This window comes from Heptranchias perlo, chromosome 10, assembly GCF_035084215.1.
Source record: "Heptranchias perlo isolate sHepPer1 chromosome 10, sHepPer1.hap1, whole genome shotgun sequence".
Classification (NCBI taxonomy): Eukaryota; Metazoa; Chordata; class Chondrichthyes; order Hexanchiformes; family Hexanchidae; genus Heptranchias; species Heptranchias perlo.
Window position 1 is genome coordinate 4523839 of NC_090334.1, and position 19744 is coordinate 4543582.

Genomic DNA, 19744 nt, shown 5'->3' on the forward strand with positions numbered 1-19744 from the left:
GATACTGGAGTCCCGGGGTCAATGGGGTAACTGCACCGTGTGATATTGGGGTCCCGGGGTCAATGGGGTAACTGCACCGTGTGATAATAGGGTCCTGGGGTCAATGGGATATCTGCACCATGTGATACTGGGGTCCCGGGGTCAATGGGATATCTGCACCGTGTGATACTGGGGTCCCGGGGTCATTTGGCGCAACAGGTCTATGTCGGTGTTTATGCTTCACACAAGCCTTCTCCCGTACAATCTACTTCATCTAAACCTATCAGCATATCCTTCTATTCTTTTTTCCCTCACTTACTTATTGAGCTTCTCCTTAAATGTATCTTTGCTATTTGCCTCAACTACTCCTTGTGGTGGCGAATTCCACATTCCAACCACTCTCTGGGTAAAGAAGTTTCTCCTGAATTTCCTATTGGATTTAGTAGTAACTATCTTATATTTATTGCCCCTAGTTTTGGATTCCTCACAAGTGGAAACATTTTGATTGACAGACATAGACAAACACAGCAACAGACAAAAACACAATCACACAGAGCGACAGACAAATACACACTCACACACAGCAACAGACAAACACATACACAGAGCGATAAACACGCGCAGACACACACACAGCGACCGGCAGACACACACACATAAACACACACGACAGACAAACACACACACTCACACAGCGACGGACACATACACACTCAGAGCAACAGACAAACACACAGCGACTGACAAACACACACACAGCGGCAGACACACACACACACAAACACACACGACAGACAAACACACACACTCACACAGAGCAACAGAAAAAAACACACACACACAGCGACTGACAAACACACATACACACTCAGAGCAACAGACAAACACACTGCAACTGACAACCACACACACAGCGGCAGACACACAAACATACACAAACACACACAACAGACAGACAAACACACACACTCACACAGAGCAACAGAAATAAACACACGCACACACACACAGCGACTGACACATACACTCAGAGCAACAGACAAACACACAGCGACTGACAAACACACACACAGCGGCAGACAAACACACACGACAGACAAACACACACACTCACAGAGCAACAGAAAAAAACACACACACACAGCGACTGACAAACACACATACACACTCACAGAGCAACAGACAAACACACTGCGACTGACAACCACACACACAGCGGCAGACACACAAACACACACGACAGACAAACACACACACTCACACACAGAGCAACAGAAAAAAACACACACACATAGTGACTGACAAACACACACACACACGCGCGCACACTTACTTTCCTCCAGGAGTCGCGGGGTAATGTTGAAGAGTGGGAATCCTGGTTCATTTTCTTCTCCCTAGCCCAGAAGCACAAAGGTCAGTTGTAACTCCCCAGCCACAGACCCCCATCAGACCAGTTAACTCAGTACAGACTGGGCATGGAACCTGGGGTTTTGTTAAATTTAGTACCACAGGATTTACACCCAGACATTGGGGAGCTAGCTCAGAAACTTTAGGAAGGGATAAAATGTGTAAAATTGTCTTGTATGACAGTGATGGATATGTTTAGTGACCCATGTGTTACTGCGTATCTCTGTATCGTACTTCAGCCATGGTTTGTGTTTTCATCATTAGACAGGAAATGATCTCATCCAGGAGAACCATTACGCCAGGGACGACATAAAATCCCGACTTGTGGCTCTGAGGGAGAAGTGGACGGAGCTTCACAATAAGATGGTGGAGCGTGGGGACAAAATGAGGCAAGCCGGACAACAAGAGCAGCTCATGGAGCTATTGCAGGTGGGCACGTCCTTTCAGCCAGTGTGAGGGGGGTGTTTAACGTGGGGGCACGGGTACTATATCCATGACCAGGATTGGGCCCTGTCTCCCGGGGTGGATGTACCCATGCCAGGAGTTATGACAAGTGAGGTGTTGTCTTGCTTTCGGTTGGTCTATGTGAGAAATCTATAGAAACAGAAGAGCATGTGTTAGAATGCTGCCTGTGTGACACCCATTCCAACATTACTTACATAGCAATATATGTGGCTGTGGTATTATGCTTCAGAGTGTTTATAGAAAGAAAAGAAAAACTTGAATTTATATGGAGCCTTTTACAATCTCAGGATGTCCCAAAGCACTCTGCAGCCAATGATGTACTTTTGAAGTGTGGTCATTGTTGTAATGTAGGAAACGCAGCAGCCAATTTGCACACTGCAAGGTCCCACAAACAGACAACGTGATGGTGACCAGACAACCTTTTTCTTTTTTTATTGATGTTGGTTATGGGATAAATATCACCCAGGACACTGGGGAGAACTCCCCTGCTCTTCTTCAAATAGTGCCATGGGATCTTTTAAATCCACCTGAGAGGGCAGATGGGGCCTCGGTTTAATGGCTCATCCAAAAGACAGCACCTCCGGCAGTGTAGCACTCCCTCAGTACTGACTCTGGGAGTGTCGGCCTGGGTTATGTGCTCAAATCTCTGGAGTGGGAATTGAACTCATGACCTTCTGACTCAGAGATGAGAGTGCGACCAACAGAGCCAAGCTGGCCTGCACAGGAAGTCTCATCCATCACACCAACTAAGCAGGTTCCTAACAATAGGCTCAAATCAGTCTGGGAGTTCCCCCCCGCCCATACCAATGAGCCCTGACCCAGAAGTTGGGGCTCAGTGGGATGTGCCTAATTCAGGCTGGCACTACCCCATACTGCACTGTTCCTAGTGTTTGCAGGATCACAGTGAACATTCGACACCTTAAATCATGCAGCGAGGATAGATTGCTTTGGTGATGCAGTGGAAGAGGAGCCATGAATTTAAAGTAAAACTTTATGTTGTAAACCAGCTACAAGTAACAATACTCACTCTGTGCCTTGTGGGAGTTTGACTGTGATGCACGGTCTGACTGACACTATTTATTATGATTCAGGGTTTGACTGTGGTTGTTTTTCCTGTGATCCACTCTCTACCTCTCTCTGTTTTCCTAGGATGCTAAAGAAAAGCTGGAACGGATTGAGAAGATGATTCAGAACAACGACACGGGTCATGACCTGCGGTCGAGCAGACTTTTGCTGAAGGAACACAAGTGGCTGGAGGGCGACATGCGGGAACTCGCAGAGAAAATGAACAGCATTGTAAACCGTGCCAGGAAGGTGGCGACAGATCATTTCGACTCTCAGAGGATACTGGAACAGACAAAGAAACATCTGGACTGGTGAGACTGGTGTTAGGCCTGTGATGGAGGGGGGAGTAGAGTGGAATGGGGAGACTGGTGTTAGGCCTGTGATGGAGAGGGGAGTAGAGTGGAATGGGGAGACTGGTGTTAGGCCTGTGATGGAGGGGGGAGTAGAGTGGAATGGGGAGACTGGTGTTAGGCCTGTGATGGAGGGGGGAGTAGAGTGGAATGGGGAGACTGGTGTTAGGCCTGTGGTAGAGGGGGGAGTAGAGTGGAATGGGGAGACTGGTGTTAGGCCTGTGATGGAGGGGGGAGTAGAGTGGAATGGGGAGACTGGTGTTAGGCCTGTGATGGAGGGGGGAGTAGAGTGGAATGGGGAGACTGGTGTTAGGACTGTGGTAGAGGGGGGAGTAGAGTGGAATGGGGAGACTGGTGTTAGGCCTGTGATGGAGGGGGGAGTAGAGTGGAATGGGGAGACTGGTGTTAGGCCTGTGATGGAGAGGGGAGTAGAGTGGAATGGGGAGACTGGTGTTAGGACTGTGGTAGAGGGGGGAGTAGAGTGGAATGGGGAGACTGGTGTTAGGCCTGTGATGGAGGGGGGAGTAGAGTGGAATGGGGAGACTGGTGTTAGGCCTGTGATGGAGGGGGGAGTAGAGTGGAATGGGGGGACTGGTGTTAGGCCTGTGATGGAGGGGGGAGTAGAGTGGAATGGGGAGACTGGTGTTAGGCCTGTGATGGAGGGGGGAGTAGAGTGGAATGGGGCGACTGGTGTTAGGCCTGTGATGGAGAGGGAGTAGAGTGGAATGGGGAGACTGGTGTTAGGCCTGTGATGGAGGGGGGAGTAGAGTGGAATGGGGAGACTGGTGTTAGGCCTGTGATGGAGGGGGGAGTAGAGTGGAATGGGGAGACTGGTGTTAGGCCTGTGGTAGAGGGGGGAGTAGAGTGGAATGGGGAGACTGGTGTTAGGCCTGTGATGGAGGGGGGAGTAGAGTGGAATGGGGAGACTGGTGTTAGGCCTGTGGTAGAGGGGGGAGTAGAGTGGAATGGGGAGACTGGTGTTAGGCCTGTGATGGAGAGGGAGTAGAGTGGAATGGGGAGACTGGTGTTAGGCCTGTGATGGAGGGGGGAGTAGAGTGGAATGGGGAGACTGGTGTTAGGCCTGTGATGGAGGGGGGAGTAGAGTGGAATGGGGAGACTGGTGTTAGGCCTGTGGTAGAGGGGGGAGTAGAGTGGAATGGGGAGACTGGTGTTAGGCCTGTGATGGAGGGGGGAGTAGAGTGGAATGGGGAGACTGGTGTTAGGCCTGTGATGGAGAGGGAGCAGAGTGGAATGGGGAGACTGGTGTTAGGCCTGTGATGGAGGGGGGAGTAGAGTGGAATGGGGAGACTGGTGTTAGGCCTGTGATGGAGGGGGGAGTAGAGTGGAATGGGGAGACTGGTGTTAGGCCTGTGATGGAGGGGGGAGTAGAGTGGAATGGGGAGACTGGTGTTAGGCCTGTGATGGAGAGGGGAGTAGAGTGGAATGTGGAGACTGGTGTTAGGCCTGTGATGGAGAGGGAGTAGAGTGGAATGGGGAGACTGGTGTTAGGCCTGTGATGGAGGGGGGAGTAGAGTGGAATGGGGAGACTGGTGTTAGGCCTGTGATGGAGAGGGAGTAGAGTGGAATGGGGAGACTGGTGTTAGGCCTGTGATGGAGAGGGAGTAGAGTGGAATGGGGAGACTGGTGTTAGGCCTGTGATGGAGGGGGGAGTAGAGTGGAATGGGGAGACTGGTGTTAGGCCTGTGATGGAGGGGGGAGTAGAGTGGAATGGGGAGACTGGTGTTAGGCCTGTGATGGAGGGGGGAGTAGAGTGGAATGGGGAGACTGGTGTTAGGCCTGTGATGGAGGGGGGAGTAGAGTGGAATGGGGAGACTGGTGTTAGGCCTGTGATGGAGGGGGGGAGTAGAGTGGAATGGGGAGACTGGTGTTAGGCCTGTGATGGAGAGGGGAGTAGAGTGGAATGTGGAGACTGGTGTTAGGCCTGTGATGGAGAGGGAGTAGAGTGGAATGGGGAGACTGGTGTTAGGCCTGTGATGGAGGGGGGAGTAGAGTGGAATGGGGAGACTGGTGTTAGGCCTGTGATGGAGGGGGGAGTAGAGTGGAATGGGGAGACTGGTGTTAGGCCTGTGGTAGAGGGGGGAGTAGAGTGGAATGGGGAGACTGGTGTTAGGCCTGTGATGGAGGGGGGAGTAGAGTGGAATGGGGAGACTGGTGTTAGGCCTGTGATGGAGGGGGGAGTAGAGTGGAATGGGGAGACTGGTGTTAGGCCTGTGATGGAGGGGGGAGTAGAGTGGAATGGGGAGACTGGTGTTAGGCCTGGAATGGAGAGGGAGTAGAGTGGAATGGGGAGACTGGTGTTAGGCCTGGAATGGAGAGGGAGTAGAGTGGAATGGGGAGACTGGTGTTAGGCCTGTGATGGAGAGGGAGTAGAGTGGAATGGGGAGACTGGTGTTAGGCCTGTGATGGAGAGGGGAGTAGAGTGGAATGGGGAGACTGGTGTTAGGCCTGTGATGGAGGGGGGAGTAGAGTGGAATGGGGAGACTGGTGTTAGGCCTGTGATGGAGGGGGGAGTAGAGTGGAATGGGGAGACTGGTGTTAGGCCTGTGATGGAGAGGGAGTAGAGTGGAATGGGGAGACTGGTGTTAGGCCTGTGATGGAGGGGGGAGTAGAGTGGAATGGGGAGACTGGTGTTAGGCCTGTGATGGAGGGGGGAGTGGAGTGGAATGGGGAGACTGGTGTTAGGCCTGTGATGGAGGGGGGAGCAGAGTGGAATGGGGAGACTGGTGTTAGGCCTGTGATGGAGGGGGGAGTAGAGTGGAATGGGGAGACTGGTGTTAGGCCTGTGATGGAGAGGGGAGTAGAGTGGAATGTGGAGACTGGTGTTAGGCCTGTGATGGAGAGGGAGTAGAGTGGAATGGGGAGACTGGTGTTAGGCCTGTGGTAGAGGGGGGAGTAGAGTGGAATGGGGAGACTGGTGTTAGGCCTGTGATGGAGGGGGGAGTAGAGTGGAATGGGGAGACTGGTGTTAGGCCTGTGATGGAGGGGGGAGTAGAGTGGAATGGGGAGACTGGTGTTAGGCCTGTGGTAGAGGGGGGAGTAGAGTGGAATGGGGAGACTGGTGTTAGGCCTGTGATGGAGGGGGGAGTAGAGTGGAATGGGGAGACTGGTGTTAGGCCTGTGATGGAGGGGGGAGTAGAGTGGAATGGGGAGACTGGTGTTAGGCCTGTGGTAGAGGGGGGAGTAGAGTGGAATGGGGAGACTGGTGTTAGGCCTGTGATGGAGAGGGAGTAGAGTGGAACGGGGAGACTGGTGTTAGGCCTGTGATGGAGGGGGGAGTAGAGTGGAATGGGGAGACTGGTGTTAGGCCTGTGATGGAGGGGGGAGTAGAGTGGAATGGGGAGACTGGTGTTAGGACTGTGATGGAGGGGGGAGTAGAGTGGAATGGGGAGACTGGTGTTAGGCCTGTGGTAGAGGGGGGGAGCAGAGTGGAATGGGGAGACTGGTGTTCGGCCTGGAATGGAGAGGGAGTAGAGTGGAATGGGGAGACTGGTGTTAGGCCTGTGATGGAGGGGGGAGTAGAGTGGAATGGGGAGACTGGTGTTAGGCCTGTGATGGAGAGGGAGTAGAGTGGAATGGGGAGACTGGTGTTAGGCCTGTGATGGAGGGGGGAGTAGAGTGGAATGGGGAGACTGGTGTTAGGCCTGTGATGGAGAGGGAGTAGAGTGGAATGGGGAGACTGGTGTTAGGCCTGTGATGGAGGGGGGAGTAGAGTGGAATGGGGAGACTGGTGTTAGGCCTGTGATGGAGAGGGAGTAGAGTGGAATGGGGAGACTGGTGTTAGGCCTGTGATGGAGGGGGGAGTAGAGTGGAATGGGGAGACTGGTGTTAGGCCTGTGATGGAGAGGGAGTAGAGTGGAATGGGGAGACTGGTGTGAGGCCTGTGATGGAGGGGGGAGTAGAGTGGAATGGGGAGACTGGTGTTAGGCCTGTGATGGAGGGGGGAGTAGAGTGGAATGGGGAGACTGGTGTTAGGCTTGGAATGGAGGGGGGAGTAGAGTGGAATGGGGAGACTGGTGTTAGGCCTGTGGTGGAGGGGGGAGTAGAGTGGAATGGGGAGACTGGTGTTAGGCCTGTGATGGAGAGGGGAGTAGATTGGAATGGGGAGACTGGTGTTAGGCTTGGAATGGAGGGGGGAGTAGAGTGGAATGGGGAGACTGGTGTTAGGCCTGTGATGGAGGGGGGAGTAGAGTGGAATGGGGAGACTGGTGTTAGGCCTGTGATGGAGGGGGGAGTAGAGTGGAATGGGGAGACTGGTGTTAGGCCTGTGATGGAGGGGGGAGTAGAGTGGAATGGGGAGACTGGTGTTAGGCCTGTGATGGAGGGGGGAGTAGAGTGGAATGGGGAGACTGGTGTTAGGCCTGTGATGGAGGGGGGAGTAGAGTGGAATGGGGAGACTGGTGTTAGGCCTGTGATGGAGGGGGGAGTAGAGTGGAATGGGGAGACTGGTGTTAGGCCTGTGATGGAGAGGGGAGTAGAGTGGAATGGGGAGACTGGTGTTAGGCCTGTGATGGAGGGGGGAGTAGAGTGGAATGGGGAGACTGGTGTTAGGCTTGGAATGGAGGGGGGAGTAGAGTGGAATGGGGAGACTGGTGTTAGGCCTGTGATGGAGGGGGGAGTAGAGTGGAATGGGGAGACTGGTGTTAGGCCTGTGATGGAGGGGGGAGTAGAGTGGAATGGGGAGACTGGTGTTAGGCCTGTGATGGAGAGGGGAGTAGAGTGGAATGGGGAGACTGGTGTTAGGCCTGTGATGGAGAGGGGAGTAGAGTGGAATGGGGAGACTGGTGTTAGGCCTGTGGTAGAGGGGGGAGTAGAGTGGAATGGGGAGACTGGTGTTAGGACTGTGATGGAGGGGGGAGTAGAGTGGAATGGGGAGACTGGTGTTAGGCCTGTGATGGAGGGGGGAGTAGAGTGGAATGGGGAGACTGGTGTTAGGCTTGGAATGGAGGGGGGAGTAGAGTGGAATGGGGAGACTGGTGTTAGGCCTGTGATGGAGAGGGAGTAGAGTGGAATGGGGAGACTGGTGTTAGGCCTGTGATGGAGGGGGGAGTAGAGTGGAATGGGGAGACTGGTGTTAGGACTGTGATGGAGGGGGGAGTAGAGTGGAATGGGGAGACTGGTGTTAGGACTGTGATGGAGGGGGGAGTAGAGTGGAATGGGGAGACTGGTGTTAGGCTTGGAATGGAGGGGGGAGTAGAGTGGAATGGGGAGACTGGTGTTAGGCCTGTGATGGAGAGGGGAGTAGAGTGGAATGGGGAGACTGGTGTTAGGCCTGTGATGGAGGGGGGAGTAGAGTGGAATGGGGAGACTGGTGTTAGGCCTGTGATGGAGAGGGAGTAGAGTGGAATGGGGAGACTGGTGTTAGGCCTGTGGTAGAGGGGGGAGTAGAGTGGAATGGGGAGACTGGTGTTAGGCCTGGAATGGAGAGGGAGTAGAGTGGAATGGGGAGACTGGTGTTAGGCCTGTGATGGAGGGGGGAGTAGAGTGGAATGGGGAGACTGGTGTTAGGCCTGTGGTAGAGGGGGGAGTAGAGTGGAATGGGGAGACTGGTGTTAGGCCTGGAATGGAGAGGGAGTAGAGTGGAATGGGGAGACTGGTGTTAGGCCTGTGATGGAGGGGGGAGTAGAGTGGAATGGGGAGACTGGTGTTAGGCCTGGAATGGAGAGGGAGTAGAGTGGAATGGGGAGACTGGTGTTAGGCCTGGAATGGAGAGGGAGTAGAGTGGAATGGGGAGACTGGTGTTAGGCCTGTGATGGAGAGGGGAGTAGAGTGGAATGGGGAGACTGGTGTTAGGCCTGGAATGGAGGGGGGAGTAGAGTGGAATGGGGAGACTGGTGTTAGGCCTGTGATGGAGAGGGGAGTAGAGTGGAATGGGGAGACTGGTGTTAGGCCTGTGATGGAGAGGGGAGTAGAGTGGAATGGGGAGACTGGTGTTAGGCCTGTGATGGAGGGGGGAGTAGAGTGGAATGGGGAGACTGGTGTTAGGCCTGTGATGGAGGGGGGAGTAGAGTGGAATGGGGAGACTGGTGTTAGGCCTGTGATGGAGAGGGGAGTAGAGTGGAATGGGGAGACTGGTGTTAGGCCTGTGATGGAGGGGGGAGTAGAGTGGAATGGGGAGACTGGTGTTAGGCCTGTGATGGAGGGGGGAGTAGAGTGGAATGGGGAGACTGGTGTTAGGCCTGTGATGGAGGGGGGAGTAGAGTGGAATGGGGAGACTGGTGTTAGGCCTGTGATGGAGGGGGGAGTAGAGTGGAATGGGGAGACTGGTGTTAGGCCTGTGATGGAGGGGGGAGTAGAGTGGAATGGGGAGACTGGTGTTAGGCCTGTGATGGAGGGGGGAGTAGAGTGGAATGGGGAGACTGGTGTTAGGCCTGTGATGGAGGGGGGAGTGGAGTGGAATGGGGAGACTGGTGTTAGGCCTGTGATGGAGAGGGGAGTAGAGTGGAATGGGGAGACTGGTGTTAGGCCTGTGATGGAGGGGGGAGTAGAGTGGAATGGGGAGACTGGTGTTAGGCCTGTGATGGAGAGGGGAGTAGAGTGGAATGGGGAGACTGGTGTTAGGCCTGTGATGGAGGGGGGAGTAGAGTGGAATGGGGAGACTGGTGTTAGGCCTGTGATGGAGAGGGAGTAGAGTGGAATGGGGAGACTGGTGTTAGGCCTGTGATGGAGGGGGAGTAGAGTGGAATGGGGAGACTGGTGTTAGGCCTGTGATGGAGGGGGGAGTAGAGTGGAATGGGGAGACTGGTGTTAGGCCTGTGATGGAGAGGGAGTAGAGTGGAATGGGGAGACTGGTGTTAGGCCTGTGATGGAGGGGGGAGTAGAGTGGAATGGGGAGACTGGTGTTAGGCCTGTGATGGAGAGGGAGTAGAGTGGAATGGGGAGACTGGTGTTAGGCCTGTGATGGAGGGGGGAGTAGAGTGGAATGGGGAGACTGGTGTTCGGCCTGTGATGGAGAGGGAGTAGAGTGGAATGGGGAGACTGGTGTTAGGCCTGTGATGGAGGGGGGAGTAGAGTGGAATGGGGAGACTGGTGTTAGGCCTGTGGTAGAGGGGGGAGTAGAGTGGAATGGGGAGACTGGTGTTAGGCCTGGAATGGAGGGGGGAGTAGAGTGGAATGGGGAGACTGGTGTTAGGCCTGTGATGGAGAGGGAGTAGAGTGGAATGGGGAGACTGGTGTTAGGCCTGTGATGGAGGGGGGAGTAGAGTGGAATGGGGAGACTGGTGTTAGGCCTGTGATGGAGGGGGGAGTAGAGTGGAATGGGGAGACTGGTGTTAGGCCTGTGGTAGAGGGGGGGAGTAGAGTGGAATGGGGAGACTGGTGTTAGGCCTGTGATGGAGAGGGAGTAGAGTGGAATGGGGAGACTGGTGTTAGGCCTGTGATGGAGGGGGGAGTAGAGTGGAATGGGGAGACTGGTGTTAGGCCTGTGATGGAGGGGGGAGTAGAGTGGAATGGGGAGACTGGTGTTAGGCCTGTGATGGAGGGGGGAGTAGAGTGGAATGGGGAGACTGGTGTTAGGCCTGTGATGGAGAGGGAGTAGAGTGGAATGGGGAGACTGGTGTTAGGCCTGTGATGGAGGGGGGAGTAGAGTGGAATGGGGAGACTGGTGTTAGGCCTGTGATGGAGGGGGGAGTAGAGTGGAATGGGGAGACTGGTGTTAGGCCTGTGATGGAGAGGGAGTAGAGTGGAATGGGGAGACTGGTGTTAGGCCTGTGATGGAGGGGGGAGTAGAGTGGAATGGGGAGACTGGTGTTAGGCCTGTGATGGAGAGGGAGTAGAGTGGAATGGGGAGACTGGTGTTAGGCCTGTGATGGAGGGGGGAGTAGAGTGGAATGGGGAGACTGGTGTTAGGCCTGTGATGGAGGGGGGAGTAGAGTGGAATGGGGAGACTGGTGTTAGGCCTGTGATGGAGGGGGGAGTAGAGTGGAATGGGGAGACTGGTGTTAGGACTGTGATGGAGGGGGAGTAGAGTGGAATGGGGAGACTGGTGTTAGGCCTGGAATGGAGGGGGAGTAGAGTGGAATGGGGAGACTGGTGTTAGGCCTGTGATGGAGGGGGGAGTAGAGTGGAATGGGGAGACTGGTGTTAGGCCTGTGATGGAGGGGGGAGTAGAGTGGAATGGGGAGACTGGTGTTAGGCCTGTGATGGAGGGGGGAGTAGAGTGGAATGGGGAGACTGGTGTTAGGCCTGTGATGGAGGGGGGAGTAGAGTGGAATGGGGAGACTGGTGTTAGGCCTGTGATGGAGGGGGGAGTATAGTGGAATGGGGAGACTGGTGTTAGGCCTGTGATGGACGGGGGAGTAGAGTGGAATGGGGAGACTGGTGTTAGGCCTGTGATGGAGAGGGAGTAGAGTGGAATGGGGAGACTGGTGTTAGGCCTGTGATGGAGGGGGGGAGTAGAGTGGAATGGGGAGACTGGTGTTAGGCCTGTGATGGAGGGGGGAGTAGAGTGGAATGGGGAGACTGGTGTTAGGCCTGTGATGGAGGGGGGAGTAGAGTGGAATGGGGAGACTGGTGTTAGGCCTGTGATGGAGGGGGGGAGTAGAGTGGAATGGGGAGACTGGTGTTAGGCCTGTGATGGACGGGGGAGTAGAGTGGAATGGGGAGACTGGTGTTAGGCCTGTGATGGAGAGGGGAGTAGAGTGGAATGGGGAGACTGGTGTTAGGCCTGTGATGGAGGGGGGAGTAGAGTGGAATGGGGAGACTGGTGTTAGGCCTGTGATGGAGGGGGGAGTAGAGTGGAATGGGGAGACTGGTGTTAGGCCTGTGATGGAGGGGGGAGTAGAGTGGAATGGGGAGACTGGTGTTAGGCCTGTGATGGAGAGGGGAGTAGAGTGGAATGGGGAGGCTGGTGTTAGGCCTGTGATGGAGAGGGGAGTAGAGTGGAATGGGGAGACTGGTGTTAGGCCTGTGGTAGAGGGGGGAGTAGAGTGGAATGGGGAGACTGGTGTTAGGCCTGTGATGGAGAGGGAGTAGAGTGGAATGGGGAGACTGGTGTTAGGCCTGTGATGGAGGGGGGAGTAGAGTGGAATGGGGAGACTGGTGTTAGGCCTGTGGTAGAGGGGGGAGTAGAGTGGAATGGGGAGACTGGTGTTAGGCCTGTGATGGAGGGGGGAGTAGAGTGGAATGGGGAGACTGGTGTTAGGCCTGTGATGGAGGGGGGAGTAGAGTGGAATGGGGCGACTGGTGTTAGGCCTGTGATGGAGAGGGAGTAGAGTGGAATGGGGAGACTGGTGTTAGGCCTGTGGTAGAGGGGGGAGTAGAGTGGAATGGGGAGACTGGTGTTAGGCCTGTGATGGAGGGGGGAGTAGAGTGGAATGGGGAGACTGGTGTTAGGCCTGTGATGGAGGGGGGAGTAGAGTGGAATGGGGAGACTGGTGTTAGGCCTGTGGTAGAGGGGGGAGTAGAGTGGAATGGGGAGACTGGTGTTAGGCCTGTGATGGAGGGGGGAGTAGAGTGGAATGGGGAGACTGGTGTTAGGCCTGTGATGGAGAGGGGAGTAGAGTGGAATGGGGAGACTGGTGTTAGGCCTGTGATGGAGGGGGGAGTAGAGTGGAATGGGGAGACTGGTGTTAGGCCTGTGATGGAGAGGGGAGTAGAGTGGAATGGGGAGACTGGTGTTAGGCCTGTGATGGAGGGGGGAGTAGAGTGGAATGGGGAGACTGGTGTTAGGCCTGTGATGGAGGGGGGAGTAGAGTGGAATGGGGAGACTGGTGTTCGGCCTGGAATGGAGAGGGAGTAGAGTGGAATGGGGAGACTGGTGTTAGGCCTGTGATGGAGGGGGGAGTAGAGTGGAATGGGGAGACTGGTGTTAGGCCTGTGGTAGAGGGGGGAGTAGAGTGGAATGGGGAGACTGGTGTTAGGCCTGTGATGGAGAGGGGAGTAGAGTGGAATGGGGAGACTGGTGTTAGGCCTGTGATGGAGAGGGAGTAGAGTGGAATGGGGAGACTGGTGTTAGGCCTGGAATGGAGAGGGAGTAGAGTGGAATGGGGAGACTGGTGTTAGGCCTGGAATGGAGGGGGGAGTAGAGTGGAATGGGGAGACTGGTGTTAGGCCTGTGATGGAGGGGGGAGTAGAGTGGAATGGGGAGACTGGTGTTAGGCCTGTGGTAGAGGGGGGAGTAGAGTGGAATGGGGAGACTGGTGTTAGGCCTGTGGTAGAGGGGGGAGTAGAGTGGAATGGGGAGACTGGTGTTAGGCCTGTGATGGAGGGGGGAGTAGAGTGGAATGGGGAGACTGGTGTTAGGCCTGTGATGGAGAGGGGAGTAGAGTGGAATGGGGAGACTGGTGTTAGGCCTGTGATGGAGGGGGGAGTAGAGTGGAATGGGGAGACTGGTGTTAGGCCTCTGATGGAGAGGGAGTAGAGTGGAATGGGGAGACTGGTGTTAGGCCTGTGATGGAGGGGGGAGTAGAGTGGAATGGGGAGACTGGTGTTAGGCCTGTGATGGAGGGGGGAGTAGAGTGGAATGGGGAGACTGGTGTTAGGCCTGTGATGGAGAGGGGAGTAGAGTGGAATGGGGCGACTGGTGTTAGGCCTGTGATGGAGGGGGGAGTAGAGTGGAATGGGGAGACTGGTGTTAGGCCTGTGATGGAGGGGGGAGTAGAGTGGAATGGGGAGACTGGTGTTAGGCCTGTGATGGAGAGGGAGTAGAGTGGAATGGGGAGACTGGTGTTAGGCCTGTGATGGAGGGGGGAGTAGAGTGGAATGGGGAGACTGGTGTTAGGCCTGTGATGGAGAGGGGAGTAGAGTGGAATGGGGAGACTGGTGTTCGGCCTGTGGTAGAGGGGGGAGTAGAGTGGAATGGGGAGACTGGTGTTAGGCCTGTGATGGAGAGGGAGTAGAGTGGAATGGGGAGACTGGTGTTAGGCCTGTGATGGAGGGGGGAGTAGAGTGGAATGGGGAGACTGGTGTTAGGCCTGTGATGGAGGGGGGAGTAGAGTGGAATGGGGAGACTGGTGTTAGGCCTGTGATGGAGGGGGGAGTAGAGTGGAATGGGGAGACTGGTGTTAGGCCTGTGGTAGAGGGGGGAGTAGAGTGGAATGGGGAGACTGGTGTTAGGCCTGTGATGGAGGGGGGAGTAGAGTGGAATGGGGAGACTGGTGTTAGGCCTGTGGTAGAGGGGGGAGTAGAGTGGAATGGGGAGACTGGTGTTAGGCCTGGAATGGAGAGGGAGTAGAGTGGAATGGGGAGACTGGTGTTAGGCCTGTGATGGAGGGGGGAGTAGAGTGGAATGGGGAGACTGGTGTTAGGCCTGTGATGGAGGGGGGAGTAGAGTGGAATGGGGAGACTGGTGTTAGGCCTGTGATGGAGGGGGGAGTAGAGTGGAATGGGGAGACTGGTGTTAGGCCTGTGGTAGAGGGGGGAGTAGAGTGGAATGGGGAGACTGGTGTTAGGCCTGGAATGGAGAGGGAGTAGAGTGGAATGGGGAGACTGGTGTTAGGCCTGTGATGGAGGGGGGAGTAGAGTGGAATGGGGAGACTGGTGTTAGGCCTGTGATGGAGGGGGGAGTAGAGTGGAATGGGGAGACTGGTGTTAGGCCTGTGGTAGAGGGGAGAGTAGAGTGGAATGGGGAGACTGGTGTTAGGCCTGTGATGGAGGGGGGATTAGAGTGGAATGGGGAGACTGGTGTTAAGCCTGTGATGGAGGGGGGAGTAGAGTGGAATGGGGAGACTGGTGTTAGGCCTGTGATGGAGGGGGGAGTAGAGTGGAATGGGGAGACTGGTGTTAGGCCTGTGATGGAGGGGGGAGTAGAGTGGAATGGGGAGACTGGTGTTAGCCCTGTGATGGAGAGGGAGTAGAGTGGAATGGGGAGACTGGTGTTAGGCCTGTGATGGAGGGGGGAGTAGAGTGGAATGGGGAGACTGGTGTTAGGCCTGTGATGGAGAGGGGAGTAGAGTGGAATGGGGAGACTGGTGTTAGGCCTGTGATGGAGGGGGGAGTAGAGTGGAATGGGGAGACTGGTGTTAGGCCTGGAATGGAGGGGGGAGTAGAGTGGAATGGGGAGACTGGTGTTAGGCCTGTGATGGAGGGGGGAGTAGAGTGGAATGGGGAGACTGGTGTTAGGCCTGTGATGGAGAGGGAGTAGAGTGGAATGGGGAGACTGGTGTTAGGCCTGTGATGGAGGGGGGAGTAGAGTGGAATGGGGAGACTGGTGTTAGGCCTGTGATGGAGAGGGGAGTAGAGTGGAATGGGGAGACTGGTGTTAGGCCTGTGATGGAGAGGGGAGTAGAGTGGAATGGGGAGACTGGTGTTAGGCCTGTGATGGAGAGGGAGTAGAGTGGAATGGGGAGACTGGTGTTAGGCCTGTGATGGAGGAGGGAGTAGAGTGGAATGGGGAGACTGGTGTTAGGCCTGTGATGGAGAGGGAGTAGAGTGGAATGGGGAGACTGGTGTTAGGCCTGTGATGGAGGGGGGAGTAGAGTGGAATGGGGAGACTGGTGTTAGGCCTGGAATGGAGGGGGGAGTAGAGTGGAATGGGGAGACTGGTGTTAGGCCTGTGATGGAGGGGGGAGTAGAGTGGAATGGGGCGACTGGTGTTAGGCCTGTGATGGAGGGGGGAGTAGAGTGGAATGGGGCGACTGGTGTTAGGCCTGTGATGGAGGGGGGAGTAGAGTGGAATGGGGAGACTGGTGTTAGGCCTGTGATGGAGGGGGGAGTAGAGTGGAATGGGGAGACTGGTGTTAGGCCTGTGATGGAGGGGGGAGTAGAGTGGAATGGGGAGACTGGTGTTAGGCCTGTGATGGAGGGGGGAGTAGAGTGGAATGGGGAGACTGGTGTTAGGCCTGTGGTAGAGGGGGGAGTAGAGTGGAATGGGGAGACTGGTGTTAGGCCTGTGGTAGAGGGGGGAGTAGAGTGGAATGGGGAGACTGGTGTTAGGCCTGGAATGGAGAGGGAGTAGAGTGGAATGGGGAGACTGGTGTTAGGCCTGTGATGGAGGGGGGAGTAGAGTGGAATGGGGAGACTGGTGTTAGGCCTGGAATGGAGGGGGGAGTAGAGTGGAATGGGGAGACTGGTGTTAGGCCTGTGATGGAGAGGGAGTAGAGTGGAATGGGGAGACTGGTGTTAGGCCTGTGATGGAGGGGGGAGTAGAGTGGAATGGGGAGACTGGTGTTAGGCCTGTGATGGAGGGGGGAGTAGAGTGGAATGGGGAGACTGGTGTTAGGCCTGTGATGGAGGGGGGATTAGAGTGGAATGGGGAGACTGGTGTTAAGCCTGTGATGGAGGGGGGAGTAGAGTGGAATGGGGAGGCTGGTGTTAGGACTGTGATGGAGAGGGGAGTAGAGTGGAATGGGGAGACTGGTGTTAGGCCTGTGGTAGAGGGGGGAGTAGAGTGGAATGGGGAGACTGGTGTTAGGCCTGGAATGGAGAGGGAGTAGAGTGGAATGGGGAGACTGGTGTTAGGCCTGTGATGGAGGGGGGAGTTGAGTGGAATGGGGAGACTGGTGTTAGGCCTGTGATGGAGGGGGGAGTAGAGTGGAATGGGGAGACTGGTGTTAGGCCTGTGATGGAGGGGGGAGTAGAGTGGAATGGGGAGACTGGTGTTAGGCCTGTGGTAGAGGGGAGAGTAGAGTGGAATGGGGAGACTGGTGTTAGGCCTGTGATGGAGGGGGGATTAGAGTGGAATGGGGAGACTGGTGTTAAGCCTGTGATGGAGGGGGGAGTAGAGTGGAATGGGGAGACTGGTGTTAGGCCTGTGATGGAGGGGGGAGTAGAGTGGAATGGGGAGACTGGTGTTAGGCCTGTGATGGAGAGGGGAGTAGAGTGGAATGGGGAGACTGGTGTTAGGCCTGTGATGGAGGGGGGAGTAGAGTGGAATGGGGAGACTGGTGTTAGGCCTGGAATGGAGGGGGGAGTAGAGTGGAATGGGGAGACTGGTGTTAGGCCTGTGATGGAGGGGGGAGTAGAGTGGAATGGGGAGACTGGTGTTAGGCCTGTGATGGAGAGGGAGTAGAGTGGAATGGGGAGACTGGTGTTAGGCCTGTGATGGAGGGGGGAGTAGAGTGGAATGGGGAGACTGGTGTTAGGCCTGTGATGGAGGGGGGAGTAGAGTGGAATGGGGAGACTGGTGTTAGGCCTGTGATGGAGGGGGGAGTAGAGTGGAATGGGGAGACTGGTGTTAGGCCTGTGATGGAGAGGGGAGTAGAGTGGAATGGGGAGACTGGTGTTAGGCCTGTGATGGAGAGGGGAGTAGAGTGGAATGGGGAGACTGGTGTTAGGCCTGTGATGGAGAGGGAGTAGAGTGGAATGGGGAGACTGGTGTTAGGCCTGTGATGGAGGAGGGAGTAGAGTGGAATGGGGAGACTGGTGTTAGGCCTGTGATGGAGAGGGAGTAGAGTGGAATGGGGAGACTGGTGTTAGGCCTGTGATGGAGGGGGGAGTAGAGTGGAATGGGGAGACTGGTGTTAGGCCTGGAATGGAGGGGGGAGTAGAGTGGAATGGGGAGACTGGTGTTAGGCCTGTGATGGAGGGGGGAGTAGAGTGGAATGGGGCGACTGGTGTTAGGCCTGTGATGGAGGGGGGAGTAGAGTGGAATGGGGCGACTGGTGTTAGGCCTGTGATGGAGGGGGGAGTAGAGTGGAATGGGGAGACTGGTGTTAGGCCTGTGATGGAGGGGGGAGTAGAGTGGAATGGGGAGACTGGTGTTAGGCCTGTGATGGAGGGGGGAGTAGAGTGGAATGGGGAGACTGGTGTTAGGCCTGTGGTAGAGGGGGGAGTAGAGTGGAATGGGGAGACTGGTGTTAGGCCTGTGGTAGAGGGGGGAGTAGAGTGGAATGGGGAGACTGGTGTTAGGCCTGGAATGGAGAGGGAGTAGAGTGGAATGGGGAGACTGGTGTTAGGCCTGTGATGGAGGGGGGAGTAGAGTGGAATGGGGAGACTGGTGTTAGGCCTGTGATGGAGGGGGGAGTAGAGTGGAATGGGGAGACTGGTGTTAGGCCTGTGGTAGAGGGGGGAGTAGAGTGGAATGGGGAGACTGGTGTTCGGCCTGTGATGGAGAGGGAGTCGAGTGGAATGGGGAGACTGGTGTTAGGCCTGTGATGGAGAGGGGAGTAGAGTGGAATGGGGAGACTGGTGTTCGGCCTGTGATGGAGAGGGAGTCGAGTGGAATGGGGAGACTGGTGTTAGGCCTGTGATGGAGAGGGGAGTAGAGTGGAATGGGGAGACTGGTGTTAGGCCTGTGATGGAGGGGGGAGTAGAGTGGAATGGGGAGACTGGTGTTAGGCCTGGAATGGAGGGGGGAGTAGAGTGGAATGGGGAGACTGGTGTTAGGCCTGTGATGGAGGGGGGAGTAGAGTGGAATGGGGAGACTGGTGTTAGGCCTGTGATGGAGGGGGCAGTAGAGTGGAATGGGGAGACTGGTGTTAGGCCTGTGATGGAGAGGGGAGTAGAGTGGAATGGGGAGACTGGTGTTAGGCCTGGAATGGAGGGGGGAGTAGAGTGGAATGGGGAGACTGGTGTTAGGCCTGTGATGGAGGGGGGAGTAGAGTGGAATGGGGAGACTGGTGTTAGGCCTGTGATGGAGGGGGGAGTAGAGTGGAATGGGGAGACTGGTGTTAGGCCTGTGATGGAGGGGGGAGTAGAGTGGAATGGGGAGACTGGTGTTAGGCCTGTGATGGAGGGGGGAGTAGAGTGGAATGGGGAGACTGGTGTTAGGCCTGTGGTAGAGGGGGGAGTAGAGTGGAATGGGGAGACTGGTGTTAGGCCTGTGGTAGAGGGGGGAGTAGAGTGGAATGGGGAGACTGGTGTTAGGCCTGGAATGGAGAGGGAGTAGAGTGGAATGGGGAGACTGGTGTTAGGCCTGTGATGGAGGGGGGAGTAGAGTGGAATGGGGAGACTGGTGTTAGGCCTGTGATGGAGGGGGGAGTAGAGTGGAATGGGGAGACTGGTGTTAGGCCTGTGATGGAGAGGGAGTAGAGTGGAATGGGGAGACTGGTGTTAGGCCTGTGGTAGAGGGGGGAGTCGAGTGGAATGGGGAGACTGGTGTTAGGCCTGGAATGGAGAGGGAGTAGAGTGGAATGGGGAGACTGGTGTTCGGCCTGTGATGGAGAGGGAGTCGAGTGGAATGGGGAGACTGGTGTTAGGCCTGTGATGGAGGGGGGAGTAGAGTGGAATGGGGAGACTGGTGTTAGGCCTGTGATGGAGGGGGGAGTAGAGTGGAATGGGGAGACTGGTGTTAGGCCTGTGATAGAGGGGGGAGTAGAGTGGAATGGGGAGACTGGTGTTAGGCCTGTGATGGAGGGGGGAGTAGAGTGGAATGGGGAGACTGGTGTTAGGCCTGTGATGGAGGGGGGAGTAGAGTGGAATGGGGCGACTGGTGTTAGGCCTGGTGCTGGGGGTGAGGGAGTAGATTGGAGAACTGGGGGAGCAAACACTGATGGCTGGCATCTACGGACCTCCCCCTAAAGGCTCTTGTGACATTCTGGAGGGGGAGGGTGAACAGCCAGTTGTCGTGGTGCATATAGGTC

General features: G+C 55.9%; 1 protein-coding gene across 1 annotated transcript in view; it reads left to right on the forward strand.

Moving 5' to 3' along the window:
- The window catches only part of sptbn5 (spectrin, beta, non-erythrocytic 5), a 394215-nt gene that overhangs the window by 86500 nt on the left and 287971 nt on the right, over window positions 1-19744 (forward strand). The window contains exons 24-25 of the mRNA XM_067991151.1: window positions 1651-1815; window positions 3001-3227. Of these exons, the coding sequence (XP_067847252.1) occupies window positions 1651-1815; window positions 3001-3227 (392 nt within the window). The remainder of the gene's footprint in view (window positions 1-1650; window positions 1816-3000; window positions 3228-19744) is intronic.